Consider the following 24,518-nt stretch of genomic DNA (forward strand, 5'->3'; position numbering starts at 1 on the left):
AAAAAGTTGACTGTGTGTCAGAAAAATGTGTTGGAGAGTTGACCACGTGTCCTAAAATATTGATCGCATGTCAGAGCATGTCAGTGTCGGACACGTGTTCGACACACACAATTCAAAATAAATGCGAGTCCGTGTTTCAGAGCCAATAAGCGCCTAAACTAAAACACCATTTTTAAATTTTTGGGCAAAAGAATTGCTCAATTAAAGTTGATTCGATAAATTTTTTCAAAGTATGTTTGAATTTGAATTTTAATTTGTAACAATTGTATCACAATCACAAGAGCGTTTAAATTCAGAAGATCTTCAAACTATGTTTGTGGAAAATTCATTGCGTAGATCTCGAAAAGTTGTTTGAAATCAAAAAAAATATATATCTGATTTGGATATCCGAGTCGATCACAAGTTATGGTCTTTCGAAGTTTTACGGTAACGGGAGTGCTGACGTGGCACGAGTCCCGTCAGTGTCATTGACGGAACTAGTCTCGTCAGCATATGTGACATCTTTTGCCCAAAAATTTTAAAATGGTGCTTTTTTTCCAATAAGGCATGGGAAGCAAGATGCAAGGGTTCTCCTCCTCAGTCCATCCAATCACCAAGAGGTAATCAAATCATAACTCAAATTCTATACATATGTATCTGATACTTCTGCTAATTATAATCTATAATATACAGGAATGGTTATATTTACAAACTCTTAAAATTACACTATATTTCTTTGGAAGAACACAATGTTCTCTAATACATAATGTAATTTGCAAAAATTTATAAAAAAAAAACTTGTGAACGGATTCTTCCCCATGATATATTGAAAATTAATGTGTATCTTCGCTCTCGTTTTGGAGCACTTTGCAGGTTACAAGGCAAGGTAGCACTAATAACTGGGGGAGCCAGAGGCATCAGTGAAGCCACCTCAAGGCTTTTCCTTCGCCACGGTGCCAAGGTCATCATCGCCGACGTCCAAGACGATATCGGACGCTCCCTTTGCGACGCCGTCCACAACCCTAATATTTCCTATGTTCACTGCGATGTCAGTAACGATTCCAACGTTCAAACCGCCATCAATGCTGAGGTCTCGCAGCATGGAAAACTTGACATCTTGTTCAGCAATGCCAGCATCGTTGGCAATTTGAACCCTTCAATCTGTCCCTTCATCTTGAAGACTTGAAGAGGGTTTTTGAGGTCAACGTCTACGGTGCTTTCTCTGCAGCCAAACACGCCACTAAGGTAATGATTCCTGAAAAGAAAGGGAGCATCATCTTCACCTCTAGCGTATTTTCGGTGATTCATGTGGTTACACCGCTTGATTACGCTGCAACGAAGCATGCAGTGTTGGGTTTGATGAAGAACTTGTGCGTGGAACTGGGTAAACATGGAATCAGAGTTAATTGTATTTCATCGTATGCGGTGGCGACCACTCTTCTAATGGATGGAATGGGGATGGACAAAGAGAGTGCAGAGAAAGTGTATTCAGAGGCGGCGAACTTGAAGGGAGTGGTTCTGAAGGAGGAGGATGTGGCGGAAGCAGCTTTGTTTTTAGCCAACGATGAGTCCAAGTACGTGAGTGGACTAAATCTAGTTGTGGATAGAGGTTTCAGTGTCACCAATGTTTCTGTCGAAGAAGCTCTGACAAAGATTTCTGCTAAGACCAAATTGTAATCTTCAAATTGTAGGTTACTTGGAGTAATAAGTTGCTCTCTTTTTAATTTTGGCGAAATAAAGTCCAGAGTTTGGATGAACCTACGAATTAAACTAGTTTTGGTGCATATGTACTGCCAAATTGGGAGTATCAGTGATGACCAATAGAGCTACATGGTTTCTCTTAGTTCAAATTCTTTTAGCTACGTGGCTCTTGTTTGTTGGCACAGACCTGGTGGTAACAATTAGCATATGAAATTAGCATTAAATTATGGGAAAAGATTTGTTCACAATTTTTTTTACAAATTACACTAAGTACGACCAGTCATACACTCTTGATTAAAGTATGACGGTCAAACACAATATAGTTTGTGAGAGTTTCTAAACGAAAAGTTTGTAAATACAACATTTCCCTTAAATTATAGTTTAAACCTTGACTTGAAACTAACAGTTTCAACTTTTATTATGCTTAGATGTTAGCACAAATCTTCCCATCCATTAATAAAAATAAGAAGTCTGAGAGTCTTATGAAAGAATGAACCTTATTCTTTCGATCCCTCTCCTTTTCTGATTATTTGTGACAGAGAGGGAAGTGAGGGGCTGATGTGCCTCTGGCATGTGATGTTTTCCAAGCCAAAAATAATAAGAATTTAATCATGAAAGAGCATTTTCTGTATATTAATTGCTTTTATTATTTAGTTTTTTCATTTCAGTTTATTTCTCATATTTTTTATAATTTTTACAGATTAAAGCAAGAAGAAATAGGAAATTGCGAAAAATTGAAAAAGGAAAGTGGCGCTACTACCGCGCCATTGTGGCGCTACCCGCGCGGACTTCAGCAAAGCAGTACAAAGACCAGAGAGTTGGCGCGGGTGCAGCGCCAGTTTGGCGCTACCCTTGCGAGAAACCAACCTAGTGTAAAATTGTGGCACTACGGCCGCGCCAGTCTGGCGCTACCCGCGCGAACTTCGGTGTGGAGGCAATTTCAAACTTAAAAGGACGCTGCGAGGGTTTTTTGTGGGATTCTTTTGGACGACGGAGCAGAACAAGGATTCGAGAAAGAGGAGAAGAGCAGAGAATCATTCTTCGTTTCTCCTAGTAATTTTATTTTGAATTCTATTTTATAATTGTATGTCAGCTATGTCTATGGCTGGATAATTTTCTTTTATTGTAGTTAGGGTCACAAACCCTATGTGAACCCTTTTTACGATGGATTGATTTATTTTCGCTCGTTTATTTTAATATATTTTATTTTTACCGTGTGTGTATTGTTTATTATTTCTGTTAGACTTGATCAACCTAATAGGAAATAATAATTTGGGAATTAGAATTCACAATAGGAATATTGGGGTTTTGATTCTGAAAGGAGGTAAAGTAACAATTTATGCATGCTCTAGGGATAGACTTGTGTGGATTGTAGTCATTGAATTTATTGTGGTTAATGCTTAATTTCATGCGCAATTGCTAAGGAATTAGGGTTCCAATTGGATTGAAGGGTTAGATTGCCAAGGGATTGAGATTTAACTAATTATTTTAGATGATAATTTGTCTGAGTTATTAAATTGAATGAACATTTTCAATCAATCCAAAGTTTAAAGCGAGGATCATATGATGCGTGTACCTTAGCTGCAATGCCTTTTTATTATTCTCTCAAAAATACATTTTATTTTTACCATTGCTTATTAAATTGAAAATTCTATATTTTAAATACTTGTTTTTATTTTACCATCAATTCACTATTTTCCTAAACAACCGAATTTTCCAACTTAAGGGGACTCGTTATTGTGGTACTTGGTTTATAATACCTATGGAGACGATACTCTACTTACTCATTATATTACTTGTGCGATCGGTACACTTGCCGGTGAGCTTCATGGGCAGAAGGGTTTTGGTGATTGTGCTTCTTGGCAATTTGTTTCTTCTGATTTATCTTTGGCTTTTTTTTCTTGTTGGGCTAACAGTGAGTAAATAGAAAAAGAGGTTAAGAAATAAGGGGGGGTCTGCTTTGAATTATCTATTTAGATTATAGTAATTAGTACATATTTTTTGTGAAATCTAAACCTTTGCTCTCTTCTCTTTTTCTTTGTTTTCTTTGAATAAAAAATGTTCATTTTAGGGGTTGTAAATGTGTAGTTTTTTTTCAAATTGATAGTAGATTTTACCGTGATATCTTCCACCTCTCTCTCTTTGTCTCCTTCTTTCTCTCTATAACAAGTTAAAAGAGGTATTTATGAGTTATGTTCTCTGGATTGGTATTTCGGCCTCCCACGTATTGTGGTTGAAGAGAGGAACAAATATTTAATTTTTTGTATTTTGACTTCTCATATATTATGTTTGAAGAAAGAAACAAATATATAATTTTTAACCCCCCAGAGGACAAATTCCTGGGTCCGCCACTGAGCAACACCCTATCCCTGTGTGTGCTTGCTAATGGTTTTTCATCCATACCAGAATCCCAACTCAGTATTATTTTTGAGTATTGTATATTCTCGTGAGAAGTTATTATTTTTAGGGTAATATATCTCTTATGTGACAACAGACCATTGTTTTTCCCGCAGACACAAAAAACAATGGGCTTCACCTGTGTTGAATTTTCTCTTTCTATTATCTGTGGGCTATACTTGTGAATTGTGTCTGTAGCAGAAGATTTATAAATTTACAGCAACAGAAGAATTATAAACCCCTTATTTTTATCACATAATAATTTTTTTTTGATTTTTTTCTATTGATTTTTTCATATAAGTGTATTTATTACTTTTTTTACCAGTGAAATTAAGATAAAATTACTTATATTATTAATGTCTAAGAAAAATAGTTTGAAAACATAATCTTAAATTTAGAGATTATTTGATTAGTCTTCGTTGTAATTATACTGCTTATATTTACCTAATCAATTGATGTAGTTAATCGTGTCTTAAAATTTTTGTTTTTTAACTCTATTTTTATTGTATAATACTTTATTATCTAACATTAACCTCGATATTATAATAAAGTAATAAACACACTCAGAATTATTATATAAGTTATATATGCTATTTGCATATCATTTTTTGTACTATTCTCATATCATTTCTTTTTTGGGATGATAAAATAAGATTAAGTATATATTTTAGTACAATTTTTTTTTTTATCTTTTTATTTTTCCTGTCCTCCTTAATGCTATGAATATTACGGGACTATATTCTCTTCACAGAAAAAATACATTTTAGAAAAATGAATGTTGTACATTACACAGAGTCATCAAAGACTAATGCTTTGGCCACAATAAACAAAATATTGAATTCAGTTTTTTTTTTTTTTTTTTGAGATATATATAGCTTTTGAAATTCAACCCGAGTGTGGTAAATGTCAAATGTCTCTCCAAATGTTCTTCTTCAATAATCAAACTTTAAATCTTGAAATTAAAATAACCATTTTTAACTATCACAACTGACACTCATTGGTTGATTTTTTTTTATTTTTTTTTTGTGGAATTTAGTTTTTAAATACAAGGGGAGCCAACCTCAAAGGCTGTAATTTGAAGCATTTGTGCACATAGCTTACAAAATAAATTTTATGAAACAATAAAGGGTGCATATTTTCTTATGTTGTAGGATAGTAGGAGAGAAAAAAGTAGAGATAAGTTAAATGTGGGTCCCACATTTTAAATTAAAAAAAAAAAAAATTAATTGGCACGGAAAACGAATTTGTGTAGGAAAAAGTTCTTATCTCATGTAGAAGAAGATAATAATTTCCCAACAATAAATCCATCTAAGTGGTAAACGCAAATAATGATTACCCGCGCATAACCAAATGTATTAATTTTCAACAACTCGTTTGTGCTCTTTCATTAATTATCGTAACATCTCTCTTGCTTTGATTTTCGTGTTTACATTTAAAATTTTTTTTATACCAAATTACAATTTAATTCTGCATAAAAAAACGAATTTAAATGAACATTGACCATCTCTAATTAAAATTTCACATATGATAACTTTGCTAATGTATTGAGCTAATTCAAACGATGCATGCTCGTTTTGTTCTTATTTTTAATATGACATTAGAACCAATTTTAATATTGATATTAAGCCACCGACAGATATCCAATCATTGAGATCACAATCAGTATATTATATAAGAATGAAATTTATCACGTGAAAAATGATTATGTTATTTGATCATAATTACTTATTTCATTTATTGATAATGAGATAAGAAAAAGAAAAATATATAATTTTTAAATGAATAATTGAGATCAAATAATATGATCAAATGATATTTTTTAATATGAAAGGATCGATTTCCATATTATATACACAAAATATATTGACTTGGGCAACCATGAATCATGGTGATAGCTGTCTTTGTATCCCCCCAAAAAGTCTTCGTCTGAATTTAAAATATGAATCATATTCAATAATTATTTTATATAAATGCAAATGTAATTGCCTTTTTATCGACCAATAAGGCATGGGAAGCAAGATGCAAGGGTTCTCCTCCTCAGTCCTTCCAATGGCCAAAAGGTAATCAACCACAACTCAAATTCTATGCATATATATTATTGAAAATGTGTTTCTTCGCTCTCGTTTTGGAGCACTTACAGGTTACAGGGCAAGGTAGCACTGATAACTGGGGGAGCTAGAGGCATTGGCGAAGCCACCGCAAGGCTTTTCCTTCGCCACGGTGCCAAGGTCATCATCGCCGACGTCCAAGACGATCTCGGAAGTTCCCTTTGCGATGTCGTCCAAAACCCCAATATTTCCTATGTTCACTGCGACGTCAGTAACGATTCCAATGTTCAAACCGCCGTGAATGCTGCGGTCTCGCTGCATGGAAAACTTGACATCTTGTTCAGCAATGCCGCCATCGCTGGCAATATGAACCCTTCCATCCTGTCCCTTGATCTTGAAGACTTGAAGAGGGTTTTCGAGGTCAATGTCTACGGTGCTTTCTCTGCAGCCAAACACGCTGCTAAGGTAATGATTCCCGAAAAGAAAGGAGCATCATCTTCACCTCTAGCGCAGCTTCGGTGACTCACCCGGGGGCATTGCATGAATACACTGCTTCGAAGCACGCAGTGGTGGGACTGACGAAGAACTTGTGCGTAGAACTTGGGAAACATGGAATCAGAGTTAATTGTATTTCACTGTATGCGGTGGCGACCCCTCTTCTAATGGGTGGAATGGGGATGGACAGAGAGAGTGCAGAGAAATTGTATTCAGAGGCGGCGAACTTGAAGGAAGTGGTTCTGAAAGAGGAGGATGTGGCTGAAGCAGCTTTGTTTCTATCCAGCGATGAGTCCAAGTACGTGAGTGGACTGAACCTACTTGTGGATGGTGGTTTCAGTGTCACCAATGTTTCTGTGGAAGCGGCTCTGAGAAAATTTCCTGCTAAGACCAAATTGTAAGCTTCAATTTTTGAGTTATTTAGAATCAAAAGCTGCTATCTTTTTTATGTTGACTAAATAAAGTAAAGTCCAAACTTTGGACGAACCTATGAATTAAATTCATTTTCAATGGTGGAAAGCTTGGGTGCATGTACTCAAGGGCGAACCCACTTATTGCAGACACAAATTTTAGAAATTTCTTTTTTTAACTATTCTATAAGGCATTGGACTTTATGGACAAGACACCGTGAAGCATGCAATGCAAATGAATACTTAGAGATGTGAACCATTGAATTTAATAAATTGTGGAATTTAAAGCAGGGTTTAATTATTTTAATAAAATTTTTAATTAGCAATGTTAATAATTACATAACAGGTTGTAAGAAATTTTTAAAAATGTTAAATTTTTTAATTAGTAATGTTAAATTTTTTTGAATCCCATCATTTAATGTGCAGACATAAATAAATTTTTTTAAGTCTACTAGTACATATACTATTGCCAATGAAAAATGGTACGTATATATCAAGAAGTTTTTAAATGCTTTTGTTTTATTATATCAATCATTAAAGTAAATTTTAAAGTATTGACTAGTTCATGTGAGCACGATGGATGATACTCATCATGGTCAATTCAAAGAAATCTTATTATGAACTGACGTAAGCCATGACGTTGGTTTCTGCCATTGTTTTCTGCCATGATTTTTCTACCGCAATTTCCTCAACCATTTCTGTTCACATCTACCGAGAAAAATATATTTAATATTATTTTAAATAATTTTATTTAATATCATCGAAATAATATTATTTTAGATTAAAAAATTAAAAAATTTGTAAAATAAAAATTATTATGATCTTAAAATAATTTAAATTTTTATTTTAAAATAATGTCATTTCTATAAATATTTGATAAAATTATTTAAAATAAGTTTATAAAAAGTTAACCCTTTTATATTGTACCTTTTATTATTGTACCAATTACGGAAAGCAAAAGAGAAAATTGTGATCCATAGCAACACCCTGGTTCATATTTGGTAATGGAGAAATATTTTTTGTCATAGATGTACAATTATTAAGAATATGATAGAAAAATGAGTTTGATAGAAAAATTAAAAAAAAAGTTGTTTGACATGCCAAAATATTACCTTAAATATTGGGTTAAATTTTTTGAATTTATGTTTGGTCGAAGGTGGAAGATTGATGATAAAATGAGATAAAATTACCAAACTAATATTAATGGAAAAATGAGATGAAATTACCAAACTAATATTGATGAAAAAATGAGATAAAATTATTAAAATAACCTTTGACAAAATACAAAAAAAAATTTCTGTATTCAATTTTCTTTTAGCACATTTTTTGTGAAAGGTTATTTATGACCATTGCTTTTTTTTGTACTTTTTGATTTGATGTGGTAACGAAAATACTTTTTTTTTTTTTTTTTACTTTCTGGGTGGTATTTGAAATGACAATTTTTTTCATTTTTACATATAAACTAAGATTGTTTTGTAAATTCGAATCATGAACAAATTTTTAGAAACCTCCTACCAAGTATGATTAATTAAAAAATTCATCTCAATTTTTTTAAGGGAAGTTATACTCTTATGCTACATAAGAGTCCTATCTCATTTTACACTCACATAAAAAGACGTGCCTATTTTTTATTTCTTTTTTCTTTTTTTAAAAATTGATGGGTCCCACTTAATTTATCTCACAACATGAGATAGCTTCTCTCATACAACATGAGAGAAGTAAAACCTTTTTTTTAATTATTCTAAAAGAAACCTTCTACCCAACAACCTCCAAATGATTTTTCATCCATACCAAATCCCAACTCAGTATTGTTTTTTAGTATTGTATATTCTCGTATACCAGAATTCCAACTCAGTATTATTTTTTAGTATTGTATATTCTAGTGGTATATGAGAGACTAATATTATTCTCTCATTGTATCAAACGAGAGGTTAATATTTTTTTTACATAACAATTTTTTTTTTTTTTGATTTTATCCGTGATTTTTTCCAATTGAATTTTTTATGTAAATCTTATGTAGCAATTCAATTGGTATATTTATTATCCTTTTACCTGTGAAATTAAAATGAAGTTAATTATATCATTAGTGTCTAGAAAAATGCTTTGCAAGTATAGCCTTAAACTTAATAATTATTTAATTAGTCGCCGTTGTAATTGTACGGAGAAACTCCTTCTTATATTTACCTGACCAATTGATGTAGTTAATGATATTTTGAAATTCTTATTTTTCTAAACTCTATTTTAATTATATGATACTTTATTATCTAACACGAACCTCGGTATTATAATAAACACACTCAGAATTATAAGTTATATATGTTATTTGCATATCATATTTTTGTACTATTTTCATATCATTTCTTTTTTAGGATGATAAAATAAGATTAAGTACATATTTTAGTACAATTTTTTTTTTATCTTCCGGGACTATATTTTGTAACAATCGAAACTAAATCCTTTTCCCAAACATTTTTAAAGATATATTCTCTTCACAGAAAAAACACATTTTAGAAAAATGAATGTCGTATATTACACAGAGTCATCAAAGACTAATGCTTAATTTGGCCATAATAAATAAAGGGTTAAACTAATCTCTTGTTAAAGGAGATAGCTTTTCTTATATAAGTGACACAAAATCAAGGTAGATTCCTTCTTAATTTTTTGTATTTTTTATTTTTTAGTGACACTCATATTAAATTTATCTCACAACATAAAATATACTCTCTCATATAACATGAGAATAGTTTAAGCCATAAACAAAATAACGAATTCAGTTTTTTTTTTAGATATATATAGCTTTTGAAATTCAACCCGTGGTAAATGTCAAATGTCTCTCCAAATGTTCTTCTTCAATAATCAAACTTTAAATCTTGAAATTAAAATAACCATTTTTAACTACCGCAACTGATACTCATTGGTTGAATTTAGTTTTTAAATACAAGGGGAGCCAACCTCAAAGGCTCAAATTTGAAGCATTTGTGCACTTAGCTTACAAAATATATTTTATGAAACAATAAATCCATCTAAGTGCTAAACGCAAATAGGTAGTGTTTGGTAGAAGATTTATTTTGAGATTGATAGAAAAGTGTAAGTGGATATTGAAAAATATCACGTTTGGTTCAGGTTTTTAAAAAAAATACTAGGCAAATAGGATAGATAGATAAATGACTTTTGTGTTGTTTTTTGGATAAAATTCACTGTTACAGAATACCACTTGAGATATGGTATTTTGAGATAACTGGGGAAGTGAAAAATAGGTACGAAGTTTCTCCCGAACATAGATTTTGCAAATTTAAATAAATTTCTCTGGTAATATTTTGGTCAACAAAACAACTTTTTTTACATTTTCCTACCAAACTCACTTTCCAATTATTTTCCTAATAATTACATTTCTTTAATATTTAAAAAATTTCTCATCAACCAAACGCTCCCATAATAATTACCCGCGCATGATATATTAATTTTCAACAACTCGATTGTGCTCTTTCATTAATTATCGTAACATCTCTCTTGCATTGATTTTCGTGTTTACACTTCAAAAGAAAAAAAAAATTAGACCAAATTACAATTACAACACTTTTTCAAATAGTTTATGAAATCTACATTAATGTTAATTTTTTATTTAGAAACACCAAATAATAATCGATGTTATCATTTTCATCATTTACAAAGTAATTTAACATTACATATATTTAGAGAACTAAATTTAATGCATTTATAAGAGGGAAGTTATACGAATCATATTTTTTTAATAATATTTTATTATTATTTTTATTATCGTTAGTTCAAAATCTAATTAACGGTTATATAATGATATCGATAAGACCCGTTAATTTAATTTTAATATAACAATAACAAAATGGTTGTAAGGAAAAGAAGTTATAAGTATAACCTATTTCTATTTATAAATAAAAAACAATATCATGTGTAATATATTTTTAAATGAACTATTCCTGTGCAATAATAAAAGAGATGTACATATGCTTACCAAAAAAAGAAAAAAAAAAGATGTACATATAGGTAAGTAGCAATACTTCTGGTTGGGTTGCAAGGGTGAGAAAAAAAGAAAGAAGAAGATGTACATATAGGTAAGTAGCAATACTTCTGGTTGGGTTGCAAGGGTGAGACTTCTAATTTTTTAGTGATGTAAATAATTAGATATAAGTGAATCAATGGTCAAGATTGAGTGTAAGATTTTTTATTTTATACTTGTGTCAAAAATAATTTGTTCCATATATATATATATATATATATATATATATATATATATATATATATATATGCATTTTTCTGTTTTATTTAAATGCATTTGGTTCATAATGGAACCGTTTTTCTGTTTTCATTTAATTCCGGATCCAAAATTAAATTGAAATGTAAATCGAATCAAATCGCATTATAAATAACCACGGTTCTCCTAATCAGTTTAGAAATTAAATATTTTTTTAACTAATTTAAGAATCAAATCTTTTATCTAAACCGATTCAATATGATGAAACAGAATTATATTAATGATTCGATTTAATTCTGCATAAAAAAACTAATTTAAATGAACATTGACATTTGACCATCTCTAATTAAAATTTCACATATAATAGATTTGAGACAACTTATCGAGCTAATTCATCAAACGATGCATGCTCATTTTGTTCTTAATTTTAATATGACGTTAGAACCAATTTTAATATTGCTATTAAGCCACCGACAGATATGAGATATCCAATCATTGAGATCACAATCAGTATGTTATACAGACAAAATATGTCTTATATTGACTTGGGCAACCATGATGTTAGCTTTCTTTGTATCCCACCGAACCCCTCCCCCATCCCCAGAAAAAAAAAAAAAAAAAAAAGTCTTCTTCTGAATTAGAAATATGAATCATATCCAATAACTATTTTATATAAATGCAAATGTGATTGCCTTTTTATCGATCAATAAGGCATGGGAAGCAAGATGCAAGGGTTCTCCTCCTCAGTCCCTCCAATCGCCAAAAGGTAATCAAACCACAACTCAAATTCTATACATGTATATGAAACTTCTGTTAACCTATAACCTATAATATATATATATATATATATATATATATATATATATATATATATATATATATATATATATGAGATAAGATCCTTTGACACCGGTGTTAAATTTCAATTTTGATACCTCATATGAGAGCCATTAGATAAAAAAAGATCAATGGTGTCACATGCTTGCAAATCAGAGTCGTTGATTTTTTTTTTTCTAATGGCTCTCAGATGAGGTGTCAAAATTGAAATTTGACACCGGTGTCAAAGGATCCTATATATATATATATATATATCGGGGTTTGCATTTATCATGCTACATGACACAAAAAAGTTTCCTACACACACAACATTTTGTGGGGTCCGCATTTTTTGAATCACAAAAGAAAAAACTAAAACTAATGCGCGCAAAACGAATCTCTATAACATTACACAATCACTTTTCCTACAACATAACTCCTATAAAATCCATATATATTACTGAAAATGTGTATCTTCGCTCTCGTTTTGGAGCACTTGCAGGTTACAGGGCAAGGTAGCACTGATAACTGGAGGAGCTAGAGGCATCGGTGAAGCCACTGCAAGGCTTTTCCTTCGCCACGGTGCCAAGGTCATCATCGCCGACGTCCAAGACGATCTCGGACGCTCCCTTTGCGACGCCGTCCACAACCCCAATATTTCCTATGTTCATTGCGATGTCAGTAATGATTCCAACGTTCAAACTGCTGTCAATGCTGCGGTCTCGCAGCATGGAAAACTTGACATCTTGTTCAGCAATGCCGGCATCGCTGGCAGTATGAACCCTTCCATCCTGTCCCTTGATCTTGAAGACTTGAAGAGGGTTTTCGAGGTCAACGTCTACGGTGCTTTCTCTGCGGCCAAACACGCCGCTAAGGTAATGATTCCCGAAAAGAAAGGGAGCATCATCTTCACCTCTAGCGCAGCTTCGGTGACTCACCCGGGGACACTGCATGAATACACTGCTTCGAAGCACGCATTGGTGGGACTGGTGAAGAACTTGTGCGTAGAACTTGGGAAACATGGAATCAGAGTTAATTGTATTTCACCGTATGCGGTGGCGACCCCTCTTCTAATGGGTGGAATGGGGATGGACAAAGAAAGTGTAGAGAAAGTGTATTCAGAGGCGGCGAACTTGAAGGAAGTGGTTTTGAAGGAAGAGGATGTGGCTGAAGCAGCTTTGTTTCTGTCTAGCGACGAGTCCAAGTACGTGAGTGGACTGAACCTACTTTTGGATGGTGGTGTCAGTGTCACCAATGTTTCTGTGGAAGCAGCTCTGGCAAAGATTTCTGCTAAGACCAAACAGTAAGCTTCAACTTGTGGGGGTTACTTGGAGGAAAAAACTGTTCTCTCTTTTTAATCTTGGCTAAATAAAGTAGAGTCCAGACTATGGACGAGCCTATGAATTAAACTCATTTTCAACGGAAGGAAGCTTGGGTGCATGTATCGCAAAGGAATATGCGGGTACCTTAGTAATGGGATCAGCATTAGCTACTTATTATATTCATAAAAAGTATTTATCTGTCTCACCCTCCCTCTTTCAAGAACATCCTTGCATCTTCTCTTTTTGAAGTTTAAGTTACAAGTTATTTATAAGTTAGAGCTAAAAAAAATTTAAAAAACTATTTGGTGATTGTATATAATTTTTAGCTTAAAAATTATTCAAAAACACATATTTCAATAAAACTCTTTTAATCTCTATAGCTCTTCATTTAAAAAAAAAAAATAAACAATTCAAAACAATCTGGTAAGAAAATAGAAAAAGCTCCTTTTTGACTTTTAACTTTTTTCTTCATTATAAAAAAAATTAGTTTAAGAGCTTTTCTCAAAACCTGTTTGACTTAGTTTCTTTTTATAAATAACGTTTTTCTTAAAAAAGAGAGAATCGAAACAGACACTAAATATATATATATTGTTGGTAATCTCTCTTTTAAGTATTTAATTTTAATGCATTGCTTAAGTATATAATAAATTAAATCCATTAAATATAAATAAAATCAAATATCAAGATTGAAAATGTAACTAATGTAGAATGATTCTGACTGTGTTTAATAAAGTTCTTGATGTGGGCCACTAACATTGAGCATAGAGGGCAGTGGCGAACCTAGGAATTTTTCCTGTGGGGGGCTAAAAATTAAACATTTGTTTCTCTCTTCAAACATAATATATGAGAGGTCAAAATACAAAAAATTAAATATTTGTTCCTCTCTTCAACCACAATATGTGAGAGGCCTAAACACCAATCCAGAAAACATAACTCATAAATACCTCTTTTAACTTGTTATAGAGAGAAAGAAGGAGACAGAGAGAGAGGTAGAAGATGTCACAGTAAAATCTACTATCAATTTGAAAAAACTACACATTTTCAACCCCTAAAATGAACATTTTTTATGCAAAGAAAACAAAGAAAAAGAGAAGAGAGTAAAGGTTTAGATTTCACAAAAAATATGTATTAATTACTATAATCTAAATAGATAATTCATAGCATACCCCTCTCATTTCTTAACCTCTTTTTCTATTTACCCACTGTTAGCCCAACAAGAAAAAAAAGCCAAAGATAAATGAGAAGAGACAGATTGCCAAGAAGCGCAATCACCAAAATCATTCTGCCCCTCACTTCCCTCTCTGTCACAAATCATCAAAAAAAGGAGAGGGATCGAAAGAATAAGGTTCATTCTTTCATAAGACTCTCGGACTTCTTATTTTTATTCATGGATGGAAAGATTTGTGCTAACATCTAAGCATAATAAAAGTTAAAACTGTAAGTTTCAAGTCGAGGTTTAAACTATAATTTAAGGGGAAAGTTATATTTACAAACTTTTTGTTTAGAAACTCTTACAAACTACACTGTGTCTGACCGTCATACTTTAATCAAGAGTGTATGACTGGTCATACGTAATGTAATTTGTAAAAAAAATTTGTAAACAGATCTTTCCCCATAATATAATGCTAATTCCATATGCTAATTGTTACCACCAGGTCTGTGCCAACAAACAAGCACCACGTAGCTAAAAGAATTTGAACTAAGAGAAACCATGTAGCTCTATTGGTCATTGATACTCCCAACATGATGTAATCTTAAATAAACCTATTTTTTGTTAAATCAAAAAAAAGACAAGAAAGTGCCAATCATGGTACTGCACTCTTTCTTATTCTTTTTTTGTTTTGTTCATTTCGTTAACTTTCTTGGAGGGAGAAAAAATGTAATAAGAGTTAGAGGGGTTTCAATAGATATAGGACCTGCGAATATAAAGAAGCTCTATAAACTCTCTATGGTGGGAGAAAACTACTTCACATTAATGCAGAGAAAAAATAGAAATTTCTTACATTATACTTATGTTAAAAAATTTCTTCTATATACCAAAAAAAAAATTCTTCAATTTGAAGGGGGCTACCCTAGCACCCCCTCGTTCCGCCCCTAATAGAGGGGCTGTAGGAACAAATATCATATATAATTGTAATTATTGATATAAATATATTTATTAATTGATGTATTACAATTTACAATGATATTTAATAATAGATAAAAAAAACCTTTACATTGACATTGCATTTTTTTTTTTTTTTGAGTCTCCTCGAGGTATCTCAGCCGATAGCCGAAAATTAATATTTTTAATGTGAAGAGATCATCAAAGTGAGTTTTCTCTCTACTAATAAAGACTAATCCTTTACATTGATATTGCATTTAATTAATTCTTTTTTATTTTTAATACAATGAGTGCATATTTAGCTAGTTTGTGTCATTGGAGATTAATGACACACGGGTGCCCCACATCGCTCTAATTTGGAGTTTTTTTTTTATTATTTTTATGTGTTGTCCTAAGATGTAAGCCTCGAGATAGAGAGGACACCTCTTTAGTTGCTAACCCAATCCTTGAAAAATGAATATGCCTCAATTAACCAAAGTAAATACGTGAGTGGACTAAGCTAGCAAGAAGGTTGTTATAGTGCCAGGAAGGAATGTTTCTGGAAAAGAAGCTCTATGAAGGTTTTCCCCTAAGACCAAATCGTAATTAAGGTTCATTTTCACGTATTCCTGAAATTTATAGTTTAATATTTTTAATAATATGTATGATTATGCCATTCAAATGTTATATTTTTAGTAATTAATTGTAGTGCTTGAGAAGTATATTTTTAGATAAAATAATGAATTCTTGGGGAGGGAGCTGGACCTTTAGCCATCACTGTTCCCCCGCACTTCGGATTAGTCCTATAGCCGGCTCAAAGAGTCAAAGCTCGTGGGAATACCGGAGGGAGCCAACTTGTCTTAAAGAGATAATTAGGGTTGAGTAACTCCAAAAAAAAGATAAAATAATGCTACTCAGGCACATTTATCTACACTAGCTCATTGTTTATGACAATTGACAATGAATTTATTATTTAATAATAAAATATTTAATACATATTTAAATTAATAGTATTAATTAATCAAAATATTTAACAGGTGCTTTTGAAAAAAATGAATTCAAATATAATTACAATTTTATAAAATATAATAACGATATTCATATTTAAAATTTAATAATTATAAGACTTTATTTTATTGTTCGTTAATAATAATTAAATATATGTTTTGACTTTATATACGTGTATGTGTGTCATTAAATTCATTTTTACATATTAAGTAACTTAATTTTGTGTAATTTGTTTCAAAACAATATTTATTAGTATTTTCATAACTTTATGAACATAATTTAAAAAAATTATGAAAATTATATTTTGTGTTGATTTAATGTACTTTTTTAAAACATAAAATGTCTATATAATTTTTCCTGTAAATATTTTTTCTGTTTTTATTTGATTCACGATGGAGAATTAAATTGAATTGTAAACTAAATCAAATCGCATTATAAATAACCACGGTTGTCCGAATCACTTAAAATGTTAAATCTTTTTTTTTTTTAACAAATTTAAGAATCAAATATTTTATCTAAACCGATTCAATTTGATGAAACTGAATTATTTTAATAATTCGATTTAATTCTGCACGAAAAATATATTAATTGAACAGTGGCAATATCTAATTAAAATTTCACATATAATAACTTCGATTATATTATTGAGGTAATTCAAAGCATGCTCATTTTTATTTTTTTTGTGAGTTAAAGTCTAAGTGAGATTAGATATCGATATTCCACTGCGGTCAAAGAATAACTCCCCCAATTTCTTTGAGAATTTTTGAAAATGATTACATATCACCCACCAACAAAACCCTCACATCAATCGACGGAATTTGAATCCACACTTTTGTAAAACATGAACCAAACAGTTAGCCAACTGTTCTCACTTTTATTGATATTTTGTTCTTATTTTTAATGTCACATTAGAACCAATTTCAATATTGTTGTTAAGGCACCGATAGATATCCAATCATTACGATCTCATGTCAGTGGTGTATATAAACAAATGGATTATTGTTTCATATATCGTTTATCTGCCATACACATATAAAAATATTTGAAATTATTGTTTCACGTATCGTAACAGATAATTTTATCTGCTATATACATATAAAAATATTTGAAATTTATATATTTTTTTTTACTCTTCTCTTCACGACACCATATGAACTCCACGTATTTTTATGTATGTATAAGTAATAAAATTATCTCATGTTGACATTAGAAACACTAATCCCATAAACAAAATATCTCTTATAAATTATAATGACTTGGACATCCATTTTTTCTCTAAGTAGGCTTTAAAAGTGGAGTTAAATACCACTAGTCTCATAGAAGTAACGAAGAAAGGCAAAAAAATAAAATAAAAATAAAAATTACTGCTACATGTGGCGTATTAACAATAATTCAAAGGAAAATCCGGGAGATAATGGAAAGTGGATTAGATTACACAAATGGACTACTTTTACTCGCTGGAATTTGCTAACCCTACCATATTGAGCATATGACGATCTTCCTTAAACCTCTCGAGTACAGTGCCCTTGACGGCGTCGTTCTTGCCTTGTACCGCACCTTGAGTCACTCCCCAGCACTCTATTACTTCTGGCAATATATGGTTAGTCTTGGAGAGGCAAGGACTAGCAAATGTAGAACATGAAAACGTATGCCCTTGATCGAAGTTAGCTGAGAGAAATAAACCCAAGTGATTAACTCGTCCCCCAAAACCAATGCCATTTGGAATGTCCCCCGAACTGAAGTTGATGGCGCACTACAAGACATTATTAGCATTCAAGAGTAAAAACAAAAGAAAAAGAGTGAGAACTGTGTAATAAAATAGTCAGCAATTAGCGTGAGATCACTATCCTTCCCTGTGGAATGCATGGTAACTAAGTGATAACCATCTGACAACTGTTGAAAAAATAAACTTGATTCAGTTTTTTGGTCCATTGGGCTTTGTTATTATTTAGCCCAACTTCTAGAATAATCTTTAGGAGTAGTTTAGCCCAAATTCTAGAGTAATCCACTCTAGATTACTCCATGGAAATATCTAGAATAGTTCAACCTAGAAACTATCATGAAAATATCTAGGCTAGGAAAATAGTGGAGAATTCTAGAGAATGATTTGTAGCCATTAGATGAGAATAGTGTTGGCATAATCCTAGCCATTGGTTAAGGAGGTGCCACTAGTATAAGTAGGTGTGTCCTCCATCATTTTGTATCAAGCTAAAAAGCCAAAAGGAAAAAGAGTTCTGTAGTAATAAAAGTGTTCTCTTCCTCCAAATCTTTCTAAACTTTTTTTTTTCTCAAATATCCTCCTCCCAACAAAGTGGTATCAGAGCCTTAAGATCCTTAAGATCCTTTCTAGAGAAATGGCAAGTAGCAACATGGTTCCTTTCCAAGTCCCTATGCTCACCAAGAGCAACTATGATAATTGGAGCATCAAGATGAAGGCCCTCCTTGGATCACAAGATGTGTGGAAAGTGGTAGAGAAAGGCTACGATGAGCCAAAAGAAGGAGTCACTCTATCCCAAACTCAAAGGGATAGCTTGAAGGATTCAAGAAAGAGAGACAAGAAAGCTCTCTATCTCATCTATCAAGGATTGGATGAAGATGCTTTTGAGAAGATTTCGGAGGCAGCCACCGCAAAGGAAGCATGGGAGAAGCTACAAACCTCTTACAAGGGTGTTGAGCCGGTCAAGAAGGTACGTCTTCAATCTCTAAGAATTGAGTTTGAAACTTTACACATGAAAGATGCCGAAAGTATCTCCGATTATTTTTCTAAAGTCTTGACGGTGACTAATCAATTAAAAAGAAATGGTGAAAAGATAGATGATGTAAAAATTATGGAGAAAATTTTGCGATCTTTAGATTCGAAATTCGATCATATTGTCACTGTCATAGAAGAAACAAAAGATTTGGAAGCTATGACAATAGAGCAACTCTTGGGCTCCTTACAAGCATATGAGGAGAAGCAAAAGAAAAAGCAAGGGGTTGGTGAACAATTACTCAAGACACAACTCAACTTCAAAGGAAAGGAAGAAGACTTTGGCAACACAAGAGGACGAGGAGGATATCGTGGTCGAGGAAGAGGTCGTGGACGTGGAAGTATAGGCTTCAACAACAACTATGCCCATGAAGATCGAAGAGAAAGCTCAACAAGAGGTCGTGGAAGAGGTGGCTTCCAACCAAGGCGTGACAAATCACAAATCAAGTGCTACAACTGTCAAAGGTTCGGCCATTATGCTTCTGAATGTAGAGCCCCTACAAGGAGGATTGATGAGAAGACAAACTATGTGGAAGAGAAAAGTCAAGAAGATGGCACTCTGTTGATGGTACGCAATGACAATGTAGGAGAACAAGAGAATACATGGTATCTAGACACAGAATCAAGCAATCTAGAATCAGAATTCGATATCCAAAATGAATTGGAGTCAGAGAAATCAGAGACTATGGAAGAAGAAGAGCATCAAGAAGAAACTGAAGCTGAAGCTGATAATATTGATGATATGGAAGAAGATACAGAAGCTGCTGAATGGATAAATAAATCCGATTTGATGAAAGAACATGAAGAAAAAAGAGGAGGAGAAGGTGACAGCGAGCGTAGTGGTGATCCTGACGACGTCGATGATGGTGATGAGGAACGTGAGGAAGAAGAGGAGAATGAAGCAGTACTAACACTGCCAGAATCAAAGATAGAACCCCAAAGAAATTTCATATTGGATGAAACAATGACAACCAAGAAAAAACATATAGCAACTGAAGAAATGAAAGTTGAAGGCGTATTCTTTAGAAATGTTGATGACTCAGAAGGGCAGACACTTCAAGAAGAAAATGATCAAACTTCGCCACCAAGTCCTACTCCAACAACTCTTGCATCTACACCATCAACAGGAAGAAGCAACAACAACAAAGAAATTAAACTAAAAGTGAAGCCAAGGAGCAGTAGCAACAAGTCAGGAGGAGTACCAACAAAGAAGACAAACAAAGGAGAAATAATTCTAATAAAAGAAAAACAAACTCTCATTGATGTGCCAGAAAAGCAAAAGAAAGAAGATATTTTGGAGAATGAGCAAAGGGAAAAACCAAGGATTACTTGGTCAAATCTAGCAGAGGTCGTGTATGTACCGGAGACGTCACAAACACCGATAAAGATTGTTTATCTTCCACCAATCCCAAAGCCACCGGACAAATGTGTTCCACAAAATATAATTGGTTTACAAAATCAAGTTTAAGAGGGGGTGTTGAAAAAATAAACTTGATTTAGTTTTTTGGTCCATTGGGCTTTGTTATTATTTAGCCCAACTTCTAGAATAATCTTTAGGAGTAGTTTAGCCCAAATTCTAGAGTAATCCACTCTAGATTACTCCATGGAAATATCTAGAATAGTTCAACCTAGAAACTACCATGGAAATATCTAGGCTAGGAAAATTGTGGAGAATTCTAGAGAATGATTTGTAGCCATTAGATCAGAATAGTGTTGGCATAATCCTAGCCATTGGTTAAGGAGGTGCCACTAGTATAAGTAGGTGTGTCCTCCATCATTTTGTATCAAGCCAAAAAGCCAAAAGGAAAAAGAGTTCTGTAGTAATAAAAGTGTTCTCTTCCTCCAAATCTTTCTAAACCTTTTTTTTCAAATATCCTCCTCCCAACAACAACATCATAGTATGCACACTTGTGTGTGAAAGATGCTTAACCGTGTGAAAGTTCATTCATGCTTAGTTTCAGACAAGCATTCATTCATGCTTAGCCTTGTTTGATACTCTCTATAAAGAACACCTCATAGTTCTTGTTTTTGGATATTATTATTGTTCAAATTACAGCATCAATGTTACTTAATGTACTTTGTAACACTGGTGCAAAATGAGAGCATAAATTAATATCCAGTAGTTTAGAATCTTAGAAACAAGTAAACAGTTACCCATTGTAGATTACTGTTTGCTCCAGTAGGTCTGAATATAGATGCCTTCGGATTTAGTTGAAAAAGGTAACATTTCATGTCTCCATAAAAATCAGCATGCCGCTCCCAGGGCTGAGAAGCATATCCTCCATATATATAACCCTCTTTATCCTTAATAATTAACACAGTTGGTCCTTCATGATTTCTGCAGTTAAAATTAAGAGTTATTTATGCAGTCCAAATTTCCAATTCTACATAGAATTTAGTTGGAGTAGCCCAGAAACTGAAATAAACATTTCTTACATAAAAAGAAACTGAAATGAATTTAATTGCATTTAGCATTTACAACCTCAGAAAACTACACAAATTGATAAATTGACAAATGAAGCCTCTTTCTCAATCAATGTTCTCATAATGGTAATAATAAATTAGTCACATGTTATTTCCTACATTTACTGTTATGATAGATAAACCTTTAACTTCTGGATTGTAACAACAAAGCTCCTACAATTTTTAGTTTATGACCAAAAACATACCAGTGAAATCTATGCATAGCTATTGGCTTGTAAACCTAACAACAAGCAACAAACCAAATTTTAGGACATGTGTAATACCAAACGCTTGCTAAGATTTAGATATCTCGAATGTCACTCAATTCTAAAATATTCTGGAGAATGGAGATATTGTCAAAGTAAAAATAAAAACGTCTCTGTCCTGCAAGTCATCATGTGTTTCTCACTCATGTTAACCACTAAAGGTCGCATACATGTCATGTATACTGTTTCTTCTAGACTTAACCCCATTGATTAATTACAAGGTCCAGCTGGCAGCTATTCACAATCTCCTCTACTGCTAAGTTCTGCAATTTTGTCTTTATCTGTGAAGTAGCCAGAAATCTACTAATTTAAAGGAGTAGGATGCTTCAAAGGCAAGAATATGTACTCACGAAATATTTCCCAAGAATGTATTAAAACTAAGACCATTAACAGCACTATGATACAAAAGCTTCCAATCTTCCAGCTCTTGCTGAGAAAGTGCTCCTCCTATATGCCAAGCATATTCCTTTCTCAAAAGTACAATGTTAGAATCAATAGCCTTTGATGTCAATAGTTTAGGAATTTGAGAACCTGGTCGTCCTAGAAAAAAAAAGAAAAACATTGGAATAAGAAAATATGCCAACCGTCTATCCTGAATTTTCCTAAAAAACAATCGTGCATATATTTATCTGAAAAATGGTACTAAAATGAATAGTCAAAAAGTGAAGCATATAGTTTAATGAAATTGGATGTGTCTGTTTAACAGTCTAACAGATGCATGTCTGAGTTCTATGCAAAGACAGTTAGCGGAAGAAATTCTTTTACAACTTACAAAAGTAAGTTTTTGGTTGATACCAGAATACTTACAAGAGTATATCATGCAAAGAATTGATCCTAAGTCACTGATATTCATTTGGGGAAGTAACTAGTGTGTATTATGCAGATCATCATCAGCAGCTGCTATTTACATTCAATATGAATGAATAATCTATGCTATTAGAAGAAAGAATATTATTTCAACCAAACTATTTTCATCTAGCGTAGGTCAAATAAAACACATAAAATAATTTTTGGTCGCTCATAATATTCCTTTTGCATCCAAGCTTAGGACTGAGTGTGTAAACTTTGGGGAAGCGAAAAGCAAAATCAAAGGCAAAGTTTGATGAGCATGAAACTTAACTAGGAAAATTGAAATCCAACCAAATCTGTGGTTCATCTGCTCATAACTCCATGATCTTGATCTTTTTATGTCATAATTCAGATAAACTCATACGAAATTAAGTCAAGAACAAAAATATTTGAAATTAAGCGCAGCAATACCTGAATCAGGTGGCAAAAGCAAGCTTCCAAGAAGCTTCCTCACAGATGGGAGATGAGTACACCAACTTCTGAAATCTTCAAAAGACATAGTCTCCTCAGTGCACCCTTCATCATGCACGGAGAAATTTGCAGCATTCAGAAATATGTTGACAATGTCCAGATGTGAACTTGATGTAGTTTCAGAATCTTTTATGCATAATATATTGTTAAAAATGGCAGTCATAACAGATTCCAAATCAGACCTGCATCTCCAATGTAACATGCATCAACATAAATATGAAAGGGGAAAAGGAAAACAAAATAATTTTTAACACAGCATTATAACTGGATAAATCTATATGTCCCAAATAAGAAATTTCAAATTCATAGCTGCTACCTTTTGAGGATCAGCCTTGACACCTTCAGCGCAAACTATGTGTCCCAAATAAGAAATTTCAGATTGTCCAAAGGCACATTTGCTAAGCTTAACAAAGAACGCATGTTGTTGCAAACAAGCCAGAACAGAATCCAAATAAATGACATGCTCCTCAATAGTAGCACTGTAGACAAGGATGTCATCAAAGAAGACTATGACAAATCTCCTTAAAAATGGACGAAAAAGTCTGATTGATAGCGGATTGGAAAGTGGATGGAGCATTTGTTAATCCAAATGGCATTACTAGGAACTCATAATGTCCTTCATGCATTCGAAATGCTGTTTTATGGACGTCTTGAGGAAGCATACGTATTTGATGATATCCTGCTCTCAAGTCCAGCTTACTAAAAATGGTTGCTCCCAACAATTCATCCAAAAGTTCATCTATCGTTGGTATGGGAAAACGATCAGGTGTAGTGATGGCATTTAATGCCATATAATCAATACACATCCGCCAATTGCCATCTTGTTTCTTTACTAATAACACAGGTGAAGAAAAGGAACTTTTACTGGTTTGGATCATGCCTGCTGTCATAAGATCCGAAACTTGTTTCTCCAACTCAGATTTCTGATGGTGTGGAAATCTATAAGGCCGTACACTGACCGGTTTGGCACCTTCCACTAGGTGAATAGAATGGTCCATCCCTCGAAAAGGTGGCAAGGCATGAGGTGTTTGAAAAACCAATTGATATTTTTGTAGAACCTGCCATAAAATCTTAGCAATAGTAGATTGGAGAGCCATTAGTTCAGGAATTACCTGGACACCAGCTTTTGATTCTGCTTGAGCTAGCAGAGTGCAGCAAGAAGCCTGAGATGTATGTACTTTAGAATCTGAATTTGAACACTCAGCAACACCTTGTAACTTTACCATCTGAGTC

The 24,518-nt window shown here is 32.9% G+C and overlaps 3 protein-coding genes and 2 pseudogenes across 3 annotated transcripts in view; 4 read left to right on the top strand and 1 right to left on the bottom strand.

The window, feature by feature from the left end:
* The window catches only part of LOC133299697 (short chain aldehyde dehydrogenase 1-like), a 44,564-nt gene extending 37,464 nt beyond the window's left edge, over positions 1-7,100 (top strand). The window contains exon 3 of the transcript XR_009749964.1: positions 7,085-7,100. The gene's annotated coding sequence lies outside the window, so the exon portion shown is untranslated. The remainder of the gene's footprint in view (positions 1-7,084) is intronic.
* Positions 559-1,656, top strand: LOC133299692 (short chain aldehyde dehydrogenase 1-like; annotated as a pseudogene).
* Positions 6,097-7,021, top strand: LOC133299693 (short chain aldehyde dehydrogenase 1-like; annotated as a pseudogene).
* A 4,883-nt stretch (positions 7,101-11,983) lies between the features above and the next one.
* On the top strand, positions 11,984-13,381 carry LOC133299694 (short chain aldehyde dehydrogenase 1-like). Its single transcript, XM_061499177.1, has 2 exons — positions 11,984-12,024; positions 12,577-13,381. The coding sequence occupies exons 1-2, from the start codon at positions 11,984-11,986 to the stop codon at positions 13,379-13,381; spliced, it is 846 nt and encodes a 281-aa protein (XP_061355161.1).
* Positions 13,382-17,747: 4,366 nt separating this feature from the next.
* Positions 17,748-23,471, bottom strand: LOC133299699 (uncharacterized). Its single transcript, XM_061499184.1, has 4 exons — positions 23,226-23,471; positions 22,316-22,505; positions 21,391-21,574; positions 17,748-18,240 (listed from the first exon to the last, which is right to left on the bottom strand). Exons 1-4 carry the CDS (start codon positions 23,446-23,448, stop codon positions 17,938-17,940), a joined length of 900 nt encoding a protein of 299 aa, XP_061355168.1. The 5' UTR covers positions 23,449-23,471; the 3' UTR covers positions 17,748-17,937.
* Positions 23,472-24,518: the final 1,047 nt, after the last annotated feature.

Source organism: Gastrolobium bilobum, unplaced genomic scaffold (genome assembly GCF_033153095.1).
Source record: "Gastrolobium bilobum isolate Gb01-03AN ecotype WA unplaced genomic scaffold, APGP_CSIRO_Gbil_v1 utg4102, whole genome shotgun sequence".
Classification (NCBI taxonomy): domain Eukaryota; kingdom Viridiplantae; phylum Streptophyta; class Magnoliopsida; order Fabales; family Fabaceae; genus Gastrolobium; species Gastrolobium bilobum.